The sequence below is a fragment of the Mus musculus genome, chromosome X (genome assembly GCF_000001635.26).
Source record: "Mus musculus strain C57BL/6J chromosome X, GRCm38.p6 C57BL/6J".
Lineage (NCBI taxonomy): Eukaryota > Metazoa > Chordata > Mammalia > Rodentia > Muridae > Mus > Mus musculus.
The window spans coordinates 149,964,113-149,985,669 of record NC_000086.7 but is presented as its reverse complement, the minus strand read 5'-3'; the positions used below and the strand labels follow the sequence as shown (position 1 = coordinate 149,985,669).

General features: G+C 38.9%; 1 protein-coding gene across 2 annotated transcripts in view; it reads right to left on the bottom strand.

The window, feature by feature from the left end:
* Positions 1-687: 687 nt before the first annotated feature.
* Gm15091 (predicted gene 15091) overlaps positions 688-21,557 on the bottom strand; it is a 43,365-nt gene continuing 22,495 nt past the window's right edge. Inside the window, exons 4-7 of one of the 2 annotated variants that reach the window (NM_001122735.1) lie at positions 18,255-19,213; positions 9,018-9,099; positions 8,162-8,211; positions 688-1,324 (exon numbers count right to left, since the gene is read on the bottom strand). In NM_001122735.1, the coding sequence (NP_001116207.1) occupies positions 1,288-1,324; positions 8,162-8,211; positions 9,018-9,099; positions 18,255-19,213 (1,128 nt within the window). In that variant the 3' untranslated portion in view covers positions 688-1,287. Of the gene's footprint in view, positions 1,325-4,977; positions 5,067-8,161; positions 8,212-9,017; positions 9,100-18,254; positions 19,214-21,557 lie in introns of those variants that run through there. The other variant, XM_011247835.2, reaches the window with a different exon arrangement.

Sequence of the window (21,557 nt, the reverse complement as noted above, 5' to 3'; positions counted from 1 at the left end):
CTAATTTACTCTAGAGCTCATCAATAACTGAGATGAACCATCATACATACACACCTTTAAAAGAAATAAAATTACAGTGTCACTATTTGGAATGTTTAGCTGGGAGCTGAGGTCCAAAACTTATTTTGATGATTCATCCATGGCAAGATTATTATTACTTACTCCAAATATTCAGTCAGGAAAAAATGGCATTTGTATTTAAATGTTATTTGAGCTGGAGAGAGAGCACAATAGTAAAGAATTACCTGACATGCTTAAGGCCCTGGTTCTTTATAAATTTCATTTATTTTTTTAAATTTTTTAAATTATATATTTTCTTCATTTACATTTCAAATGCTATTAGCTCATTGGTAGAGTGCTTTTCTAGCAAGAGCAAGGCCCTGGGTTCAGTCCTCAGCTCTGGGGAAAAAAAGACAAAATAACAAAAAGACCCCCCAAAAAGGTAAATTACATTTTCTTTAGTGTTTATGTTGTGTGCACATATGTGTGTGTGTGTGTGTGTGTGTGTGTGTGTGTGTGTGTGTGTGTACATGAAGGATGTTAGAGGAAAATTTGTAGGAAAGAGTTCTAAGATTTGGGCAGGCTTGGTGTCAGCAGTGTTATCTCACTGACCCTAAGGCCTGCTTGGGCTCCAGTCCTAGAACTGAAACAAACAAACAAACAAACAAACAAACACAAAAAAAGAAATAACAATGTTCACAACTCTTTATTGAATTTCATGTGTTTGCAAATCCAACAATAAAAGAAGTTACATGTAGAATTCTGACAAAAGTAAGAAAAAATTAATTTGCCTTTCATGTTACAGTAAAATGGAAAAGAAAAAAAAGCTTACTAGTGTAATACTCATACAGTTGCAGTCACTCACATGGATTGCTTTTGTGCATAAAACCTTCTTATCACTTGTATGGGTTCCAGAGCTTAAGGATTATGGTAAATTACACAGTTTCTCTAACATTGAAAAAAAATCCCATGTATTCTGAAAATAGCTGATTTCTTAAAACAACCCCATTGAAACCAGCATTCATCTTGCTCATCTCCTTGTTCTTTTATGCAAACAGTACTAAACACTTTTTCTTCAAATTGCTTAGTATGAACAGAATCCTGACATTTAATCCTAAGAAAGTACATTAACAAGAACAGTCAAAACTCGAACATTATATGAATGTACGAATGCTCTCAAGTGTGGTTCAGTGCAATTAGCTAGCTGCCAACGCTCGAAGGAAAAGGCAGTTTAGTCTTCAGGTCTTCTCATTCTATTATTGCTCATCCTGGCTTCTCGAAGATTCCTTAGTATAGTGTATCTAGCATGGAGCGACAGGTTAGTCTGTGAAAAAGAGAAAAATTCTTTAAGTTGGGGAGCTTAACAATTTAGCAAAAACTCCTGAAATTTGATTATTAAAAATAGACTAGAGAGCACAGTGTAGCCCACAATGAAATCCAGTACTTGGAGTTGGAGGCAGGAGGGCCAGGTATTCAGTCATCCTTGCTACAATACTGAATTAGATAGAGGTCAGCCTGGGCTACCTGTGACTCAAAATTCTAAAAAAGAAAAGAAAAGAAAAAAGAAAAATGAACAAAGGAAGCAATTGAGCAGGCAAGGAGGCAGGCAGGCCTGTTGGTATTCACCTATAAATGCAGGAAATGGAAGTTTGAAATCTGATTGGGCTAAAAAGGGAGTTCAAGGTACCAGAAAAAGACAAAAGGAGCATACTGAGATGGTTTGAGAAGACTCTGAGCGGGGCTGATGTCTGTTTAAGTTTGGAGAATGTACACCAGCTCTCCTTGAGACTCCAGAATCACCGGTGGTTTGCCCGGTCCTTGGTCTAACCCTGAGGTCACTATGTACTTCACCCACAATAAACAGCAAAATCCTAGACCTTTAATGGAAGAACATATTACTACAAAGACCAAGCAGTGGTATCTTTCACTGTAGAACAAATGGCAGGCTTAATTCTACATGCTCAAATTAAAATGACTGCCATATATTCAGGATTTACAATCTATTATGTGAGAGCAATCCTAGATACCAATGTCTTCCTATTGGTCTTACTGTACAGCTGAGGAGAGTACCTCTAAGGCTGCCTTTAGTCATACTTCATTCCAGCGTCATCTTATATACATGACCACAAAGCCAAGGTTTTTCCTCATCATTCAGACATTCCCTTTTCATCTTAAAATCCAAGTTAGAAAGGGTTAGCATTGTTGTGAGATTGAGGTAGTTTGTATGTTTTCTGTTTTCCACTTATGAAACACACACACACACACACACACACACACACACACGTGCACACACACACACACACACACACACACACGTGCACACACACACACACACACACTTTATTTTTTCTGTTTTTATAAGAAAGAACATTTATATAAGAGTTTAGGATGTCCTTGGTCTCATGATTCTCTGCACTAGTCTGCCTTACTTATGTGTTACATACGTCTTCCCCTAATATAATCAGAATCCTGATGGATGAGTATACTTTTCTTACGTCAGCTCATTGCTCAATGAAGAATGTTAGAAAGTTCTTTTAATTTCAATCCCTTTTAAAAGTCTTTTGCCATGTATTAATTTGCTTTTTTGCTCTAGTACATAGTCTACTAAACATGCTTGCTTTCTTTTGTGAGAATCACTCTAAGCCTGTATGTGGCTGAGCATTTAAGTATAAAGGATTATGGGCTAAATTTGTGTTTCAACAGAGGTTTGTTTGAAAATCAGTCTGGAGAGGGGGCTCAGCACGTAGTTACCTGAGGTTATTTCCAGGCGCTTACCTTAGGTAGCTCACATGTGGCTGCAGCTGCAGTTCCAGGGATCAGGAAGACATGTGGACATGCACATGCACACATCCATGCTCACAGTGTGAGAGGGAGGATGATAGTGTAGACAGATGGATAGACAGGTAGCTGGATATATAGACAGACATACTGACTGACTGACTGAGAAAGAAACAGAGACAGACTCAGAGACAGATGCACAAAGACAGACAGCCAGACAAAGATAATTATAAACACACATAAAATGGGTTGGTTTATTTTCCTAACATTTCTGTCTCTCACAAAGGCAGAGAATGGGAAAAAATTTCATGTGTATTAAGGGGTTCTCATGTTTCCTATATGTAAAAGATAACATTATTGATTTCAAGTTGACCTGAAATGAACATGGCTTCTTTAATATCTAATGAGTAAGCAATTCTGCCATTTCGTCATAAGTACCCGGATAGTCTGCACTACAACATCGAAGTTTAGTCTCACTCTTTTTGGGTGACATGTTAGAGTCTTAATTGTGGTGTATGTACCATCAACAAATACAGCATCAACTTCAGGTCTCCAGCAACTGTCAATTAAGGCACAATAATTAGTAAGTCGCTATAGTGGCTTCCTATCAGATAAGCAACTTTAGGGCCTTCAACTTTGTGTCTGAAGGCCTCAGAAAAAAAAAAGAGGTCTAAAAGGAGAAGGTGCAGTCAATTAATATCTATGCTCCCTGTAGAACCCATATTCTGAGTCATGGTGTATGTCTGCAGGCTTTTCCCTGCTGTTGAGAAAACTCAGGCTTCTAATGCATTATCTGTGTGCTTTACCACTGAATTATACTCCTAACGCTAGGTATTATTATCAATTTACTTTACATCTTTAGGTGAGTTTTCACCTGTTAGATAGGAATCCAGTTCTACTCCTTTTTATGTGTAGTATATTTTGGAACAAAAGTAATCTAAATGTCCATAGGATGAAAATAGATTTGTGAGTGTCTTGGACTAGGATGCAGAGAACATGGGGCAAGAAAGGTCTGCATGAAGAGTGTCTCGGTAGGAGCATGGCATTTTGGAGGCAAACAGTGAAAATGTTCAAAAATTACATCAGGATGAAGACTGCACACCTCATAATCTACTAAAAGCCACAGAACTGTGTAGTCTAACTACATAATATAAAAATTGTAGCTTAGTAAAATTCATCAAAGCTGTGCCTTATAATTTTACTTCTTGGTAGGTGGAGGCAGTGTCTTAGTCAGAGTTTCTATTCCTGCATAAACATCATGAACAAGAAACAAGTTGAGGTGAAAAAGGTTTATTTGGCTTACACTTCCATACTGCTGTTCATCACCAAGGAAGTCAGGACTGGAACTCAAGCAGGTCAGGAAGCAAGAGCTGATGCAGAGGCCATGGAGAAATATTCTTTACTGGCTTGCCTCCTCTGGCTTGCTCAGGCTGCTCTCTTATAGAACCCAAGACTACAAGCCCATAGATGGTCCCACCCACAACGGGCCTTTCCCCCTTGATCACTAATTGAGAAAATGCCTTACAGTTGGATCTCATGGAGGCATTTCCTCAACTGAAGCTCCTTTCTCTGTGATAACTCCAGCTGTGTCAAATTAACACAAAACTAGCCAGTACAGTCAGATTGATCAGGAGCTCATGAATATCCTTGGAAACAGTGTTTGAGGACAGCCTTGTCTATGAAACCCTCTCAAAAAAAAGAACAAAAATAACAACAACAACAACAACAACAACAACAAAACACCAACCAACCAACCAACCAAACCAAAGAAACAAAGCAGTTGCTTGCTGATATGTACGACTATACCTAACTACTTTTCTGAGTCCTAACTTCAAAAGTGTTAACGTTTCCTTTCCTCATTTATATTACTTTTTAAATAGTGCTTAAACTCTTAAGCCTGTTCAGAGAGTCTGGCCACTCTTATTCTTTCTCCGCATTCTTCCCCACACAGCTGATGAGTATGTAGGCTTTCTTGGACCCTATGTTAAAAGTCAGGAGGACTTCCTTTCTTTTGCTTTTCCATCTCCCTCCTCCTGGCAGCTGCTGATTTTTGCAACTCATCTGCCCTGTCTCTATGTCATTTTTCTAACTCATAAAATGATTCTCAAAGTTAAGCAAAAAGGAAGAAAATTGCAAAAATGTTAGCTGGAGTGTTGAGAGTGCAGAGAAGTGGTAGAGCAGTTGCTAGCTTGTGTGAAACCGGAGTCCCATTCTTAGCATCATAAATACTCCAATGAACATGGGACCAAAAATTGAAAGTAGGAGCACATATCTAGAATCCCCTAAACCTGGAGATTGATGCAGAAGGATTTGCATTTAATGGCAGCCTGATTAGATAGAAGGTTGAAGCCATCCTATAATATCACGACCTTGAGGTCTCTCACCCAATAAAAAGACAATGGAAAAAAATGTGGTAGCACATACCAAGAATCCCTCAAACCAAGATTTGGGGCAGGAGGATCTTGATTTAAAGGTAGCCTGGTTATACAGGAATTAGTACAAAAGCCAGTCCGGCTTCCTTTGATATTTGTTGCAAAAGGCCTCAGGTATGGCTGCTAGTGGGTCTGGTTTATGCTTTGTTATAATAGGGCTTCATGTCAGTAATCAGTACAGAAAAAAATTGAGACATTGTCTCATGTATCCAAGGCTGGAATTAATATCATTATATACATGAAGATGGCTTTAAACTTTGGATACTATTGCCTCTACCTCCTGAGTCCTGTGGTTGTAGACATAGATCAGTAAACCTGCTATTATGCATTTCTGGGTAACGAACCAAGGGATACATACATGTTAGACATTAAAAAACTGGACTATTTCCCAGTCTAAGAAGGAAGATTTTACTGGGGAGGTAAATTAATCCCAGGGAAAAGGTTTATCATATACAGTCTCACTTTGCCATAAAACAACAAATGTCCAAAGGCTGTGTTGCTTTTGGAATAGTTATTTTAGTTGTTATAGTCAGTAGTTCTGCATAACCAAGTTGCTTTCTGTATTGTTATAAATACTGTTACTTTTAGGCCTTGAGTGGACTAAACAGTGTTTGAGGAGGGGATGAAAGTTCAATGTTAGTTCAATGTTAGTAATATTTATAAATTAGATCAATATTACATTCCTTCCTCACCTTCCTTTACCTCTCCCTCCATCCTTGCCTCCCTCCCTTCCTTTTGCAGTGCTAGTCATGGAACTCAGCACTAAAAAATTCTACACAGGCACTCTACTGACTACTTTCATATTAGTTTCCTTATAAAAATTTCCCTTCCTCCCTCCCTTCCTCCCTCCCTCCCTCCCTCCCTCCCTCCCTCCCTCCCTCCCTCCTTCCTTCCTTCCTTCCTTCCTTCCTTTCTTCCTTCCTTTCTTCCTCAATATACCACCAAGCTGTAGTGGTAGTACATGCCTTTAACCCAAGCACATGGGAGGTAGAGACAGGCATATCTTTGAATTCATAGCCAGGCTGGCCTACAGAGTGAATTCTAGGAAGTCAAGCCTACATAGCGAAACCCTGCCTCAAAACTAAATAAAAGAAAACAAAACAACAAACCAAAGAAAAAACCCACCGAACCCTTCCCCCAAATCAAAAGCCAAAGGAAAACAATACAACAATATATTCCTGGGTTAGCCTAATGCAATCTATAGGACAAAGATAGAAGTGGAAGCCAGGAAGGACAGTAAGAAGGTTGCAATTTCAGAAGAAATATGTCTTAGTTTTGTTGAAGACAGAACTGGTCTCTTACAGGAGGGAGAGAGAGGTAGTTCAGGTTTTGGTTTTAAAAGAATGGACTCTGACAAGCAGCAAGATTCTGCCAAGAGCTAGAATGATCTAGGAAGTAGATACTTCCCCATAACCTTCTAGCAAGAGGGAACTCAGGGCAAAACTACAATTTCAGGCATGTGTGTCTCTAGCAGACAGCAGCCAACAAACCTGGACATGCAACCTACCAAGCTGGGAGATGATGGATGGGTCCTGTACTAAAGTGTTAAGTGAGGTAATGGTAGATGCCAGGCAGGCATGTTTTGCGGCATACTCCTCATGTGTGGGGGTGGTGAGAGGGCTACTAATGTTTTATCTCGTTAAATAACTCGAGCTTTCAAATCTGGTTGTTGAGCTACTGGTTGAGCTTAAGCCTTTAGAGAAATTTTTAGTCTGTGACTCATTTACTTCAGTTGACCCTGGGAACATTTTTTTTTATATTGTACTAAATTCTCCACCTAGCGACATTTTGACAGCATTTTCATTTTGTGTTTTAACATATGATACATCATGATCTTTGATTGAGCATGTTTTCTAATATGCTAGGCTCTTAAAACCGCAAGTCTGAGAATGTTTTTTCTGGAGACCAAGAACATCAGAAGAGATTTATATTTCCTGGTTTCTTAGTATCTCTTAGTCCTGCCTAGAAGCTCTGCAGGAAGAAGTGACTTGAGACTGTGAGGATGTGCCAGACACCTCATATTGGGTGCCCTACTGGACTTACAGTTGTATTTCCCTACTTATACCTCACACCATCTTTTGTCCTAAGTTCTTAAACTAGTCCCCAGACTACCATTTCAATGGTCCTGTGTCGCTGGATGCACACCCTTCCTCTATAGGAACCATGCATTCCTCTAAGCTGGCCACAATAAAATGCTTCATCCTAAACCTCCCCTGCAACCCCAAGGCCCAGGAATTTCATTTTTCAAATCTGCAAGACAAGATCTAGAAATCACCTGTCTTTGGAGGATACTGAGTTTTCTTACCTGTCTAAAGCTGAGTTCACCAAGAACTGAGAAAGGCTGCACTCCCAAAGACACGACAAACATTTCCTCTATAACTTACCTGTCTGAATAATCAACCCCTTTCCACTCTTGCTCCCTGGTTGTGATTATCCTTTTCCTACTCACCAAGACTGAATCCACTGTCTACAGCTATAGAAACTGTTTAAGCAACAAAATGTACTGAGCATTCTAGTATTGTAAGAATCATACCTTCTCTGTAATTGTAGGTGTGGAAAGGCAATATGGACAGTAAAATACCCATATATATTTGTAGAAACACAAACTGTGTTTGAATATATCTTCAAGCTTTTATTGATTGTATGATTTGGGTGAAGTTAAAAGCCAAAACAACACAAAAGAAAACACCCCCTTCCTCGGCTGGAGTAGAGTTCATGCACAGTTCCGTGATATATCTTTTCACTCAGTGTGTGCACGTGATGCTACAATTCGTTCCCAGTAGTGCCAGAAACAAGCAACAACCAGCACCAGTTCCTCAGTTTCAATCTATCCTTCTGTAATATGGAAATGGTAGTATCTACCCACAAAGGCCATGTGCTGATTTAATATTCAAGGCCCTTTTTAAATATTTTTTTCCTCTAAGCACTATACAAAGTCTGTGTAAAGTTACCTGTCAAAACTTTCATCACTCTCTTCAGCACTGCTGTAGCCGTCTTCTAGCTAAATGGAAAACATTGAGATAAACGATTGAAAATACATCCTTACTCAGTATGAGGTGATTTTTAAAAAATTCTCAATAGCAAGTCTTAGCATTTAAACAATATTCCCTTCTTTCCTTGGTTCTTAATATTCTTAACTATGGGCTTGGCCATTTTGTAAAGCTTCTGTATCTTGGTTAACCACAACAATACCCAAATCTCACCCCTATAACTAAAGTAAGTTGCTTTTCTATATTCCTGTCTCTCTTATTATTTCTACTCCCCAGTCATGGCTATTCAAGTCATAATGATCCTCTGGCATTCTGTAACTTAACATTGACTGGCTAGTCTTGCAATGGCCAAGATCCCATCAAAAGGGAAAATTTTCTGTCCCCTTCTCCCTTTCCCACCCTCTAACTACTCTTGTGTCTAAGAGGGCTTCTGGCTCTCTAATGTCTTGAACTAGAAATCTCCTCACTACACATCCTTTCCCAAATAAAGCCTGTGCTATTATAGAGTCCCTTGCTCCTGTATTTCACTTTTATTCTTACTGATCTTACAAGTGTAACACTCAATTTCTGATATTGTACACACATGCAAGAACATCCAAGGCAGTGTGCCCTTAGAGATAAATCAGTCTAAGCCTGCTTAACATGTCAGAAAACTGTAGCCCAGAAGGTGACATCCCCAAGTCACAATCATGAATACAAATAAATACTAAAATTTTGAAGAAGGAAAGAAGATCCAAAAGAAGAGCCTAGTTGAAAGAAAATAATACATGGAACCTCATAGCATTTTGAGGTAGAAAATAGAAAATATTGTACTTACCCCTACATTCAGTTCAACTGTCTCATTTCTTCGATGTTCCTGTACCCATAAATAGTCAGTCCTTTCTCTTATTGCAGACGATCTGGTATATGTCATAAAGGGTGAAAAATTAGAAAAAAAATTAAAAACGCCTATTACTAACAGATTTCACATATGCAAATGATTTATTTAATTTCATGTATACATCATATCTGTGCTGATGGATATTCCTCTAGATACATGCAGAGTCAAGAAGAGGGCAGCATGTTTCCTCCATTATCACTTTCCAACTTGTAGGTGGGTTTCTCCTTGACAGTATACCTTGCATTTTCTTGGCTAGTTCGGAAGCTAGGAAGGCCCAGTGACTATCCTGTCTTCCCCATTTCAGCAATTGGGCTAGAGGTTTGTGTAGCATCACTGATTCATTGTGTGGATGATGGGACTTGAACTCTAGTCTCCATGCTAGTACATCAAGTGCTCTAACTCCTAAGTTGCCTCTCTAGACCCCTATTTAAAACTTCTGCATTACAAATTATTTATCTTTAGAGTATTAATATGTAATCAGTTAGAGCTGTATGCTACATTTATGAATTGTGCAAGCAAATGGATGAATACACTAAGAAATATTAGTTTGTGGATTATCTGAATCTGTAGATGTGATTGTATAACCTCAGAAACCATGAAAGTACAAGGGAACATAGTGGGAGTAGGAACTCTAGAGAGCAGTGAAATAGGACAAGGGTGCTATGAAGGGATAATAAGAAAACAGGGTTGAGATTTAACTGAAAAGGAGGAAGGAAACACAGATCAAGAAGTAAGGAACCCTAAATAACACCAAGAATGGTTAATAAAAACATCAATTTTGTTTACTTCACATACATATGTTGTGTCTGAACCTGTGCTCTGAGCAGAACATGGACACTAACTCCATACCGAGTCACACAACATCCAAAAGAAGGTCAATTCCCAGGTGTTTTAACATACATAGGATCATAGGAATTCAGGAGCTAGGTCACACCAGGATTTCAGGATCCCAAAGGCAGCTTGACTCCCAGGAGCTCTGACACACGCACAATCAAAGGAACTCAGGAGCTTGGTCACGCCAGGATTTCAGGATCCCTGAAGCACCTTGATTCCTAGGATCTATGACATCCAGAGGATCTCAGGATCTCAGGATCTCAGGATCTCAGGATCTCAGGATCTCAGGGTCTCAGGGTCTCAGGGTCTCAGGGTCTCAGGATACAAGGATACCAGGATACTAGAGACAGCAAGAATCTGAGGAGTTCTGACACAACCAGGAACACAGAAGGGACAGGCTCATGTCCCAGAGAAAACAAGGGCAGGTAGCACTAGAGATAACCAGAGGCAAGCATAAGATCATAAGCAATAGAAACCAAGGTTACTTGACATCATCAGAACCCAACTCTCCCAACACAGCAAGTCCTGGAAACACTATCATACCAGAAAAGCAAGATTCAGATCTAAACATCACTTCTCATGATGATGAAAGAGGACTTTAAGAAGGATATAAATTAACAGCCTTAAAGAAACACAGGAGAACACAGGTAATCAGGTAGAAGCCCTTAAAGAGGAAAGACAAAAATCCCATACAGAATTACAGGAAAACACAACCAAACAGGAGAAGGAATTGAACAAGGCCATCCAGGATCTAAAAATGAAAACAGAAACAATAAAGAAAGCACAAAGGGAGGAAATGCTGGAGATAGAACACCTAGGAAAGACATCAGGAGTCATAAACACAAGTGTCAGCAAGAGATAGAAGAGAGAATGTCAGTTGCATTAAATACCATAGAAAACATGAACACTGTCAAAGAAAATGCAAAATGCAAAAATCTCCTAACTCCAAACATACAGGAAATCCAGGACACAATGAGAAGACCAAACCTAAGGATAATAGGTATAGAAGAGAGCAAAGATTCCCATCATTGTAAATACCTTCTACAAAAGTATAGAAGAAAACTACCCTAACCGAAAGAAAGAGATGGCCATGCACATAAAAGTTGCCTACAGAACTCCAAATAGATTGGACCAGAAAAGAAATTCCTCTGGTCACATAATAATCAAAATACCAAATGCACAAAACAAAGAAAGAATATTACAAGCAGTAAGGGAAAATATCAAGTAACATAAAAGGCAGACATAATAAGAATTATACCAGACTTCTCGCCAGAGACTATGAAAGCCAGAAGATCCTGGGCAGATGTCATACAGAACCTAAGAGATTACAATGTCAGTCCAGGCTACTATACCCTGCAAAACTCTCAATTACCATAGATGAGGAAATCAAATTATTTAAATGACAAAAACAAATTTACACAGTATCTTTCCACAAATCTAGCCTTACAAAGGATAATATATGGAAAACTCCAACACAAGGAGGGAAACAACACTCTTAGCCACATAAGCATAATTCCAATTCTAACTACTAAAATGACAGGAAGCAACAATCACTTTTCCTTACTAACTCCTTACATCAATGTACCTAATTCCTCATTAAAAACATAAACTAAGAGACTCCATAAGTAAATAGGACCCACCATTTTGCTTCATAAAGGAATCACAACTCAGTGACAAAGAAAAACTCTACTCAGAGTTAAAGGCTGAAAAGAAATTTCCAACTAAATGGTCCCAAGAAAAAAGCTGGAGTAGCCATTCTAATACTGAATACAATTGACTTTCAACAAAAAGTTATCAAAAAAGATAAGGACACTTCACACTCATCAAAGGAAAAATCTACCAAGATGAACTCTCAATTCTGAACATCTATGCTTCAAATTCAAGGGCTTCCACATTCATTAAGAAACTTTAGGATCTTGGTTATGGGATTCCACAGAAAGTAGTCTGCACAGGTGAGAGTGTGGAATACAGAAGCTAACAGCTTCTGGGACAGACGAGAGCCACAGACCTTCTGAGGCAGCACCATTTTCAGGCTCCAGACATCCGGCCACATTCCCGGCCAGAGGACAGGTGTCTGCCTGGCCTGGGAGGCCTTTGCCTCAGGATCCACGGAAGCCATCTTGGTTCCGGGACTCTGAAGAAAGTAGTCTGTACAGGTGAGAGTGTGGACTACTGAAACTAACAGCTTCTGTGACAGGCCAAAGCAACACAGCTTCTGGGAAAGGTCCTGTTTTGGGCCTTCATCTTCAGCCAAGAGGAGGTCCAAACACCAGATAACAGTGGACTTTCCCTGTAAGAGGAGAGCTTCCCTGCAAAGACTGCTCTGACCACTGAAACTCAGAGGAGAGAGCTAGTCTCCCAGGTCTGCTGATAGAGGGTAACAGAATCACCAGAGGAACAATCTCTAAATGGCAAAAGGTAAACATAAGAATCTTACTAAAAGAAACCAAGACCACTCACCATCATTAGAACCCAGCACTCCCACTTCGCCCAGTCCAGGGCACCCCAACATAACAGAAAAGCTAGACCGAGATTAAAAGCATATCTCATGATGATGGTAGAGGACATCAAGAAGGACTTTAATAACTCACTTAAAGAAATACAGGAGAACACTGCTAAACAGGTAGAAGACATAAAAGAGGAAGCACAAAAATCCCTTAACGAATTGCATGAAAATACAACCAAACAGGTGATGGAATTGAATAAAACCATCCAAAACTTAAAAAGGGAAGTAGACACAATAAAGAAAACCCAAAGTGAGGTAAAACTGGAGATAGAAACCCTAGGAAAGAAATCTGGAACCATAGATGCGAGCATCAGCAACAGAATACAAGAGAGAATCTCAGGTGCAGAAGATTCCATAGAGAACATCGTCACAACAATCAAAGAAAATGGAAAATGCAAAAAGATCCTAACTCAAAACATCCAGGAAATCCAGGACACAATGAGAAGACCAAACCTACAGATAATAGGAGTGGATAAGAATGAAGATTTTCAACTTAAAGGACTGGCAAATATCTTCAACAAAATTGTAGAAAAAAACTTCCCAAATCTAAAGAAATAGATGCCCATGAACATACATGAAGCCTGCAGAACTCCAAATAGACTGGACCAGAAAAGAAATTCCTCCTGACACATAATAATCAGAACAACAAATGCACTAAATAAAGATAGAATACTAAAAGCAGTAAGGGAAAAAAAAGGTCAAGTAAAATATAAAGATGGGCCTATCAAAATTAAACCAGATTTTTCACCAGAGACTATGAAAGCCAGAAGAGCCTGGACAGATGTTATACAGACACTAAGAGAACACAAATTCCAGCCCAGGCTACTATGCCCATCCAAATTCTCAATTACCATAGATGGAGAAACCAAAGTATTCCACGACAAAACAAAATTCACACATTACCTTTCCACAAATCCATCCCTTCACTGGATAATAACAGAAAAAAAAAAAAAACAATACAAGGAAGGAAACCACGCCCTAGAAAAAGCAAGAAGGTCAACAAACCTAAAAGAAGACAGCCACAAGAACAGAATGCTAACTTTAACAACAAAAATAATAGGAAGCAACAATTACTTTTCCTTAATATCTCTTAATATCAGTGGACTCAACTCCCCAATAAAAAGACATAGATTAACAAACTGGCTACACAAACAAAACCCAACATTTTGGTGCTTAGAGGAAAGTCATCTCAGGGAAAAAGACACTACCTCAGAACGAAAGGCTGGAAAAGAATTTTCCAAGCAAAAGGTATGAAGAAACAAGCTGGAGTAGTCATTTTAATATCTAATAAAGTCGACTTCCAACAGAAAGTCATCAAAAAAGACAAGGAGGGGCACTTCATTGTCATCAAAGGAAAAATCCTCCAAGAGGAACTATCAATTCTGCATATCTATGCTCCAAATAAAAAGGCAGCCACATTTATTAAAGAAACTTTAGTAAAGCTCAAAGCACACATTGCACCTCACACAGTAATAGTGGGAGATTTCAACACACCACTTTCACCAATGGACAGATCATGGAAACAGAAACTGAACAGGGACACAGTGAAACTAACAGAAGTTATGAAACAAATGGATCTGACAAATATCTACCGAACATTTCATCGTAAAACAAAAGGATATACCTTCTTCTCATCACCTCATGTGACCTTCTCCAAAATTGAACACACAATTGGTCACAAAACAAGTCTCAACATGTACAAAAACATTGAAATTGCCCCATGCATCCTATCAGATCACCATGGACTAAGGCTGATCTTCAATAAAAAAATAAATAATAGAAAGCCAACTTTCACGTGGAAACTGAACAACACTCTTCTCAATGATACCTTGGTCAAGGAAGGAATAAAGAAAGTAATTATGGACTTTTTGGAGTATAATGAAAATGAAGTCACAACATACCCAAACTTATGGAACACAATGAAAGCATTTCTAAGAGGAAAACTTATAGCTCTCCCACAATACCTTTCCTCGGCATATATGCAGAAGATGTTCCAACCGGTAAGAAGGACACATGGTCCACTATGTTGATAGCAGCCTTACTTATAATAGACAGAAGCTGGAAAGAACCTAGATGCCCCTCAACAGAGGAATGTATACAGAAAATGTGGTACATTAACACAATGGAGTACTACTCAGCTATTAAAAAGAACGAATTTATGAAATTCCTAGGGAAATGGATGGACCTGGAGGGCATCATTGTGAGTGAGGTAACTCAATCGCAAAAGAACTCACATGATATATACTCACTGATAAGTGGATATTAGCCCAGAAACTTAGAATACCCAAGATATAAGATACAATTTGCAAAACACATGAAGCTTGGGGAGAACGAAGACCAAGGTGTGGATACTTTGCCCCTTCTTTGAATTGGGAGCAAGGCACCCATAGAAGTAGCTACAGAGAAAGATTTTGGAGCTGAGACGAAAGGATGCACCATCTAGAGGCTGCCATACCCGGGGATCCATCCCATAATCAGCCTCCAAACGCTGACACCATTGCATACAATAGCAAGATTTTGCTGAAAGGACCCTGATATAGCTGTCTCTTGTGAGAATATTCTGGGGCCTATAAAAACACAGAAGTGGATGCTCACAGTCACCTACTGGATGGATCACAGGGCCCCCAAAGGAGGAGCTGGAGGAAGTACCCAGGAAGCTGGGGGATCTGCAACACTATAGGTGGAACAACATATGAACTAACCAGAACCCCTCAGAGCTCGTGTCTCTAGCTGCATATGTATCAGAAGATGGCCTGGTTGGCCATCCGTGGAAAGAGAGGCCCATTGGTCCTGCAGACTTTATATGCCTCAGTACAGGGGAGTGCCAGGGCCAAGAGGCGGGAGTGTGTGGGTGTGGGAGGGTGTGGGGGACTTTTGGGATAGCATTGGAAATGTAAATGAAATAAATACCCAATAATAAAAAATAAATAAAATAAAATATTATGTATACTGATGAGCTGGAAAAAAATAAATTCCATAAGTGAAAGTATGACTCTACACATTGCATGCCAATAGCCATAATATTCCTTATATTTTGAAAGTTTGAAGAAGTATGTAAATACTAGAAACTCACAATTGAAAGTATACTACTCAGTCAGCTTTAAAAATGTGCAACATTAAGGAGGTAAGAGAAAAATCAATAAGGAAGTTGTCTCAGCCCCTAATTCCTTCATTGTGTCATTGTAGATAGTCCCTATTTAGACTTCTATGTAAACAAACCATGAAAATATTTTGCTGTTTGTATCAGACACTATCCTCTTATCAAAATGTTTTGAAGATATTTTAATGCTGGTATTACATGATACCATTATTTAAAAAGATTGATATCCATGTTAGTAAAAATTGATAGTACTTTCTTAGGGTCATGGAATATTAGGTTTTGAGTCCTTATTCTAGAGGTAACTGTGAAATTACCATGTGAAAAAGAAAGAAAGAAAGGAAGAAAGAAAGAAAGAAAGAAAGAAGGAAGGAAGGAAGGAAGGAAGGAAGGAAGGAAGGAAGGAAGGAAGGAAAGAAAGAAAGAGAGAGAGAAAGAAAGAAAGAAAAAGAGACATAACAACAGAAACTGTAAAAATCGAAAAAATAATCAGATCCTACTACAAAAGCCTATATACAACTAAATTGGAAAATAGGGTTTGAAATGGAAAATATTCTAAGCAGATACAATGTGACAAATCTAACCCATCTACACAGCCCCATAACCCCTTAAGAAACAGAAGCAGTCATTAAAAGGATGTGGAGAAAGAGTAACTCTCCTCCATTTTTGGTGGGATTGCAAGCTGATACAACCACACTGGAAACCAGTCTGGCAGTTCCTTAGAAAAATGGGACATTGTAGTTACTACCTGAGGATCCAGCTATACCACTCCTGGGAATATACCGAAAAGGTGTTCTAACATATAACAAGGACACTTGCTCCACCATATTCTGAGAAGCCATATTTATAATAGCCAGAAGCTGAAAAGAACCCACATGTCTTTCAACAGAGGAATGAATACAGACATTGTGGTACATCTACACAATACTACTCAGGGTATTAAAAACAATGACTTCATGAAATTCTTAGGCAAATGTTTGGAACTAAAAAAAAAAATAATCCTGAGTGAGTTAATAACACAACCACTAAAAGAACATATATGGTATACACTTACTGATAATACCCAAGATATAATTCATGTTCATATTACCCAAGATGTAATTCACAGACTACATGAACCTCAAGAAGCAGGAAGACAAAAGTGTGGATACTTCGCTCCTTAGAAGGTGGAACAAAATACCCATGGGAGGAGTTACATACACAAAGTGTGGAGCTGATGGAAAGGCTATCCAGTGACTGCCCCACCTGGGGATCCATCCCAAATACAGTTACCAAATCTAGACACTATTTCAGGATGCCAAGAAGTGCTTGCTGACAGGATCCAGATATAGCTGTCTCCTGAGAGGCTCTGCCAATGCCTGACAAACACAGAGGGGGATGCTCACAGCCAACCATGGAACTGAGCATAGGTTCCCCAATGGAGGAGATAGATAAAGTACTGAAGGAGTTGAATGGGGTTGCAGCCCCATAGGAGGAACAACAATATGAACCAACCAGATCCTCCAGAGTTCCCGGGGACTAAACCACCAAACAAAGAGTACACATGGTGGGAAGCATGGCTCTAGCTGCATATGTAGCCAAGGATGGCCTTGTTGGACATCAGTGGTAGTCCTTTGGTCCTGTGAAGTCTCGATGCCCCAGTGTAGGGTAATTGGAGGGCAGGTAAGTGGGAGTGGGTGGATGGGTGGGGGAACACTATCATAGGAGCAGGGGAGGGTGGATAGGATGGGGGTTCTGGGGGTGACTGAGAATGGGGACATTTAAAATGTAAATAAAGAAAATATCCAGTAAGAAATTAAAAATATTAATAAAATACTTATGTCATATATGTGCATATTTAAACATATGTATGTATGTAGTTTAAATGAAGTTTTACAATTCTAAGTGCCAGCTCTCAGCACAAGGATTATAGACTACATAACATAAACCCTGTGCTAGGTACAGGAAACCTGCTCTTCAAGTGTTAGACACAGCAATAGAAGAGACTCCCAAAATAATATTGGCTACTGCTGTTGCCCTGTTTGCTTCACATAATTTGAAGGCAAGTTTCTACAGCTAAAGACAGCATACACTTTGGAGAGTGGATTTGGAGAAACTGCTGTAAGATATACTTGTTGGGCTTAGACATAAATCACTTGACTAATGTGTACAGGCTCTATCACAATTTGCACAACAACATACAACCTCACACACATACAAACATGCACTCTCTCTCACACAGATACATACACACACATACATGAAAACACACAAAGAAGGGGAGATAATTTGTCTGATGAAGCCTTTAAGGCTCCTAAGGAAGGAAATAAAGGAAAGAAACAGGTTGATTACCATTAGTTATATCCTATCATATCAATTTCGCACAATTTGTTGGTATATTTTCTTGCTTACTAGCTTGAAAGATGCAAAAGGAGTAGCTACTCTGAGTCATGCATAGGCCTAGTAAGAAAGGCCAGAAACTGGGAAACAATCTTAGGCCATCGCATATGCATGTGAGTTGATATCATGAGCCACAAAATTGTTCCCATACACTCCTGAATTGTACCAGTGTCTGAAAGACTATCCTTTCAGGGATCATTTCTATAGTTTGTTACCAGACAAGTTTCTCCTACTGTGTGCAGCAGTGTCTGAATTGGGAAAATACTAATTTAGTTATTAAGACACAGAAATTCTTATACTTTTCTATATCATTCCAAACGTTGTACTAACATTGATAAAGTACTGATTTTGTTTCTACCTGACAATTTCTGGCTCAGATCCTGGTGGTGATGCATCCCTTGGTCCATTTCTTCCTCTTGGACCATGGTATCTTTCTCTTTCATGAAGCATCCATGACTGGATGCTACTAGATCTCAATGAGGTGTGATAACGATCTCTCCGTGACCGGATGTTATGAGCTCTCCATGACTGATCATTATGACCTCTCTGTGACTGGTTGTCATGACCTCTCTGTGACTGGTTGTCATGACCTCTACGTGACTGGTTGTCATGACCTCTCTGTGACTGGTTGTCATGACCTCTTTTTGACTGGTTGTTCCGACCTCTCCATGACTGGTTAAGATCTCTCCATGACTGGTTGTTATCAGATCTCCATGACTGGTTGTTATGAGCTCTCCTTGCATGGCCATGATAAGCTCTCCCTGAGTGGTCATGATGAGATCTGCCATCATGGTTGTGATGAGCTAACCCTGATTGGTTATCATGAGCTCTCCCTCTTTGGACTTGATTATCTCTCTCTGTGTGGCCAGGATGAGCTATCCCTGAGTGGCTAGGAAGAACTCTCTCTGTATGGGTAAGATGATATCTATCTGAGTGGCCATGTTGAAGCCTAACTGCATGGTTTTGATGTGGTCTACCTGAGTAGTCATGAAGTGGTCTACCTGAGAGGTCAGGATGTGGTCTCACTGAGAGTTGATTGTGTGGTCTATCTGAGAGGTCATGGTGTGGTCTATCTGTATAGTTATTAGTTCTACCTGAGTAGACATGAGATCTCTCTGAGTGAACAGGAGCTCTCCTGAATCGATTACGTGATCTTCTGGAATCGTGGCCATGAGATCTGCCAATGTGGTGGTCATGAGATTGGGAGAGGCCATGTAAACTCCTGAAGAACAATTGGATTCTTTCTTGTTGTAGCTGTCTCTCTTCTGATTGGTTTCCATTCCTCCTTGTTAGACTTTCTAGGTTGACTTGTCTTGTCTGCAAAAGATCCCAGTTATATAATATAAATGAGACAGTCTATGATTAGATTAAGCCACAAGTGTATTTTTAAAGCCCCTCCTTCCTTTTTTCCTTCCTCTATTCCTCCCCTACTTTGCTTTTTGAGAGGTCCTAATTATATTGTTTAGGTTAGCCTGAAACACGTGATTTTCCCGAAGTTTGGATTTATAGGCTTGTGCCACCACATCAGCTTCTCAAGACTATTTCTATCAGTGATTTTATCCTAGAATGAATGACAATATTTTTATGTAATAGTTTACGGAGCTATCCTATATACCATGTCACTTTCACAAGGAAAATTACTTGTATGTATCATAAAAATAATGAAAATTAGCTGTCTTGTGTATTTTACCAACTAAACCATTTGACATCGTACTTGAGAGTAAAGAGATATTTTGGGGGGAACTTGCAGAATTTCATGATAGCCAGTAACTTACTACATATACAACTGTGATCTTGAACTTATAAACTCCTCCATCAACCTCTTCAACACTAGGATTAAAGACACATGCCACTACAAATGGTACTATATGGCAATGAGGTTTGAACTCAGGGTTTTATGCATGCTAGCTAAGTACCCTACCAACTGAGTTACATCTACATTTAAGAATGTTCTGTAATACAACTCTTTAAGATCAAAGAAAAATATTCCAAATTATTCTACTGAGTATTTCTCTACCCAGTGGTCATTAAAATTCATATTTGAATGTAAACAAATATTTAATTCTAGGGAGAATAACTAAGTGAGTGGAATACAAATGCTATAAAGGTAGCAAAGAGTTGGCTTGGTACAATTCAAATAAATGGATCTGGTAATAACTTAGCTTTATTTTCATTCTTTTTATCTCTTTAACCAAAGAGGTATAATAGTGAGTCACTCGAAAGGAGACAGTAAAAACTTTGACAGTGTCTATGATAATCCTTAAGAGTAAGTGAGCAACATTATACAGACAGTACTAAAAAAAGGTAGCTTTACACTAGTATATTTTGCTTAGAAAGCAAAAGACCCCTATATTTGGTATTTCCATGTCCTGCTACAACACTTCTGAATGGTCAAAGTAACTGACATTAGGAAGAAGGTGCTACAACAAGGACTATTTAAATGCAAACTTGCATACTATTGTAAAATAATCATTTGTGTAAGGAATATTTTCTGTATTGGGATTGTAGCTCAGTTGTCCAGTACATACTCAGCATGAGCAGGGCTGTGGTTCTCATAAGAAATCATTTACATGAAATTAGGTACTACATGATTTGTAAACTTAAGGAAAGAAATACTAATTTTCTTTTAATAGTGAAAACTATTGTGTATTTTGTCCATGATATGTGTGGGTGTGTATGCTGTGGTGTGCATGCAGAAGTCAGAAGGCAACCTTGCATGAACCTACTTTCTCCATCCACTTCTACAAGCATCCCAGAGATCCAACTTAATTGGCTAGGCTTTTGTGACAAGAATCTCTCAAAATATTTTTATATAGTCAGGGTGTAATATCTCTTGCCTATATTCCCAGTACTTGTCTCAATGCTATCAGAAATTGGTTTGCATGAATGGTCCACTGTCCCCACTTTGGTTTTCTTTACTTTTCTCAGTGATTTCTGGTATGAAATTCTTGAACGGTTCAAAACTATTTGCAATGGATAGATGATTTCAATTTCAATATACTTTAAAATATTTTCAGTTGGGAGTATCTTGGACGACAGCAAAAGGGAACATATTTTTTCTTTCTTTCTATATTTATCACTTGTACCCCAAACTTTGGACAGGGGATCTAGTTAAATTGGTAGAGTCCTTGTCTATCATACATATCTCCCTTGACTTAAGCCTATACATTCCATAAAACTAGGCGAAGTGTCTATAATTCCAGAAGATAGAAAGGAGAGAATCTTGAGTTAATGTCATCCCTATATAGGCAACCTGACTTTCATGAAATATCATTTCAAACAAACAAAGACAAAAATCAAAAACCCTTTAAGGAATCTAGGATGTTGCTCATTGGTTGAATACTTGTTTAGCATGTGCAAACTACTGGGTGCATTCCATGAAAATAAACAAACAAAACAAACAAAGAAAAACCTAAACCTAAACGAAATAAAACCAAACCAGAAGTAGTATCACAAATATCATCCTGCAAGATCTAGACCTCTTTCGGTCAAATTCAATTCTTCAAAACAGAAGGAAGTATTTCATCTCTGCAACACAGAATGGAGACTATGCTAAAAAATGTAACCTATTCCTTCACAAAATAATGTTCCCTGAATTGCCACTGTGTGTGTGAGTGTGTGTGAGTGTGTGTGTGTGACAGAGAGAGAGAGAGAGAGAGAG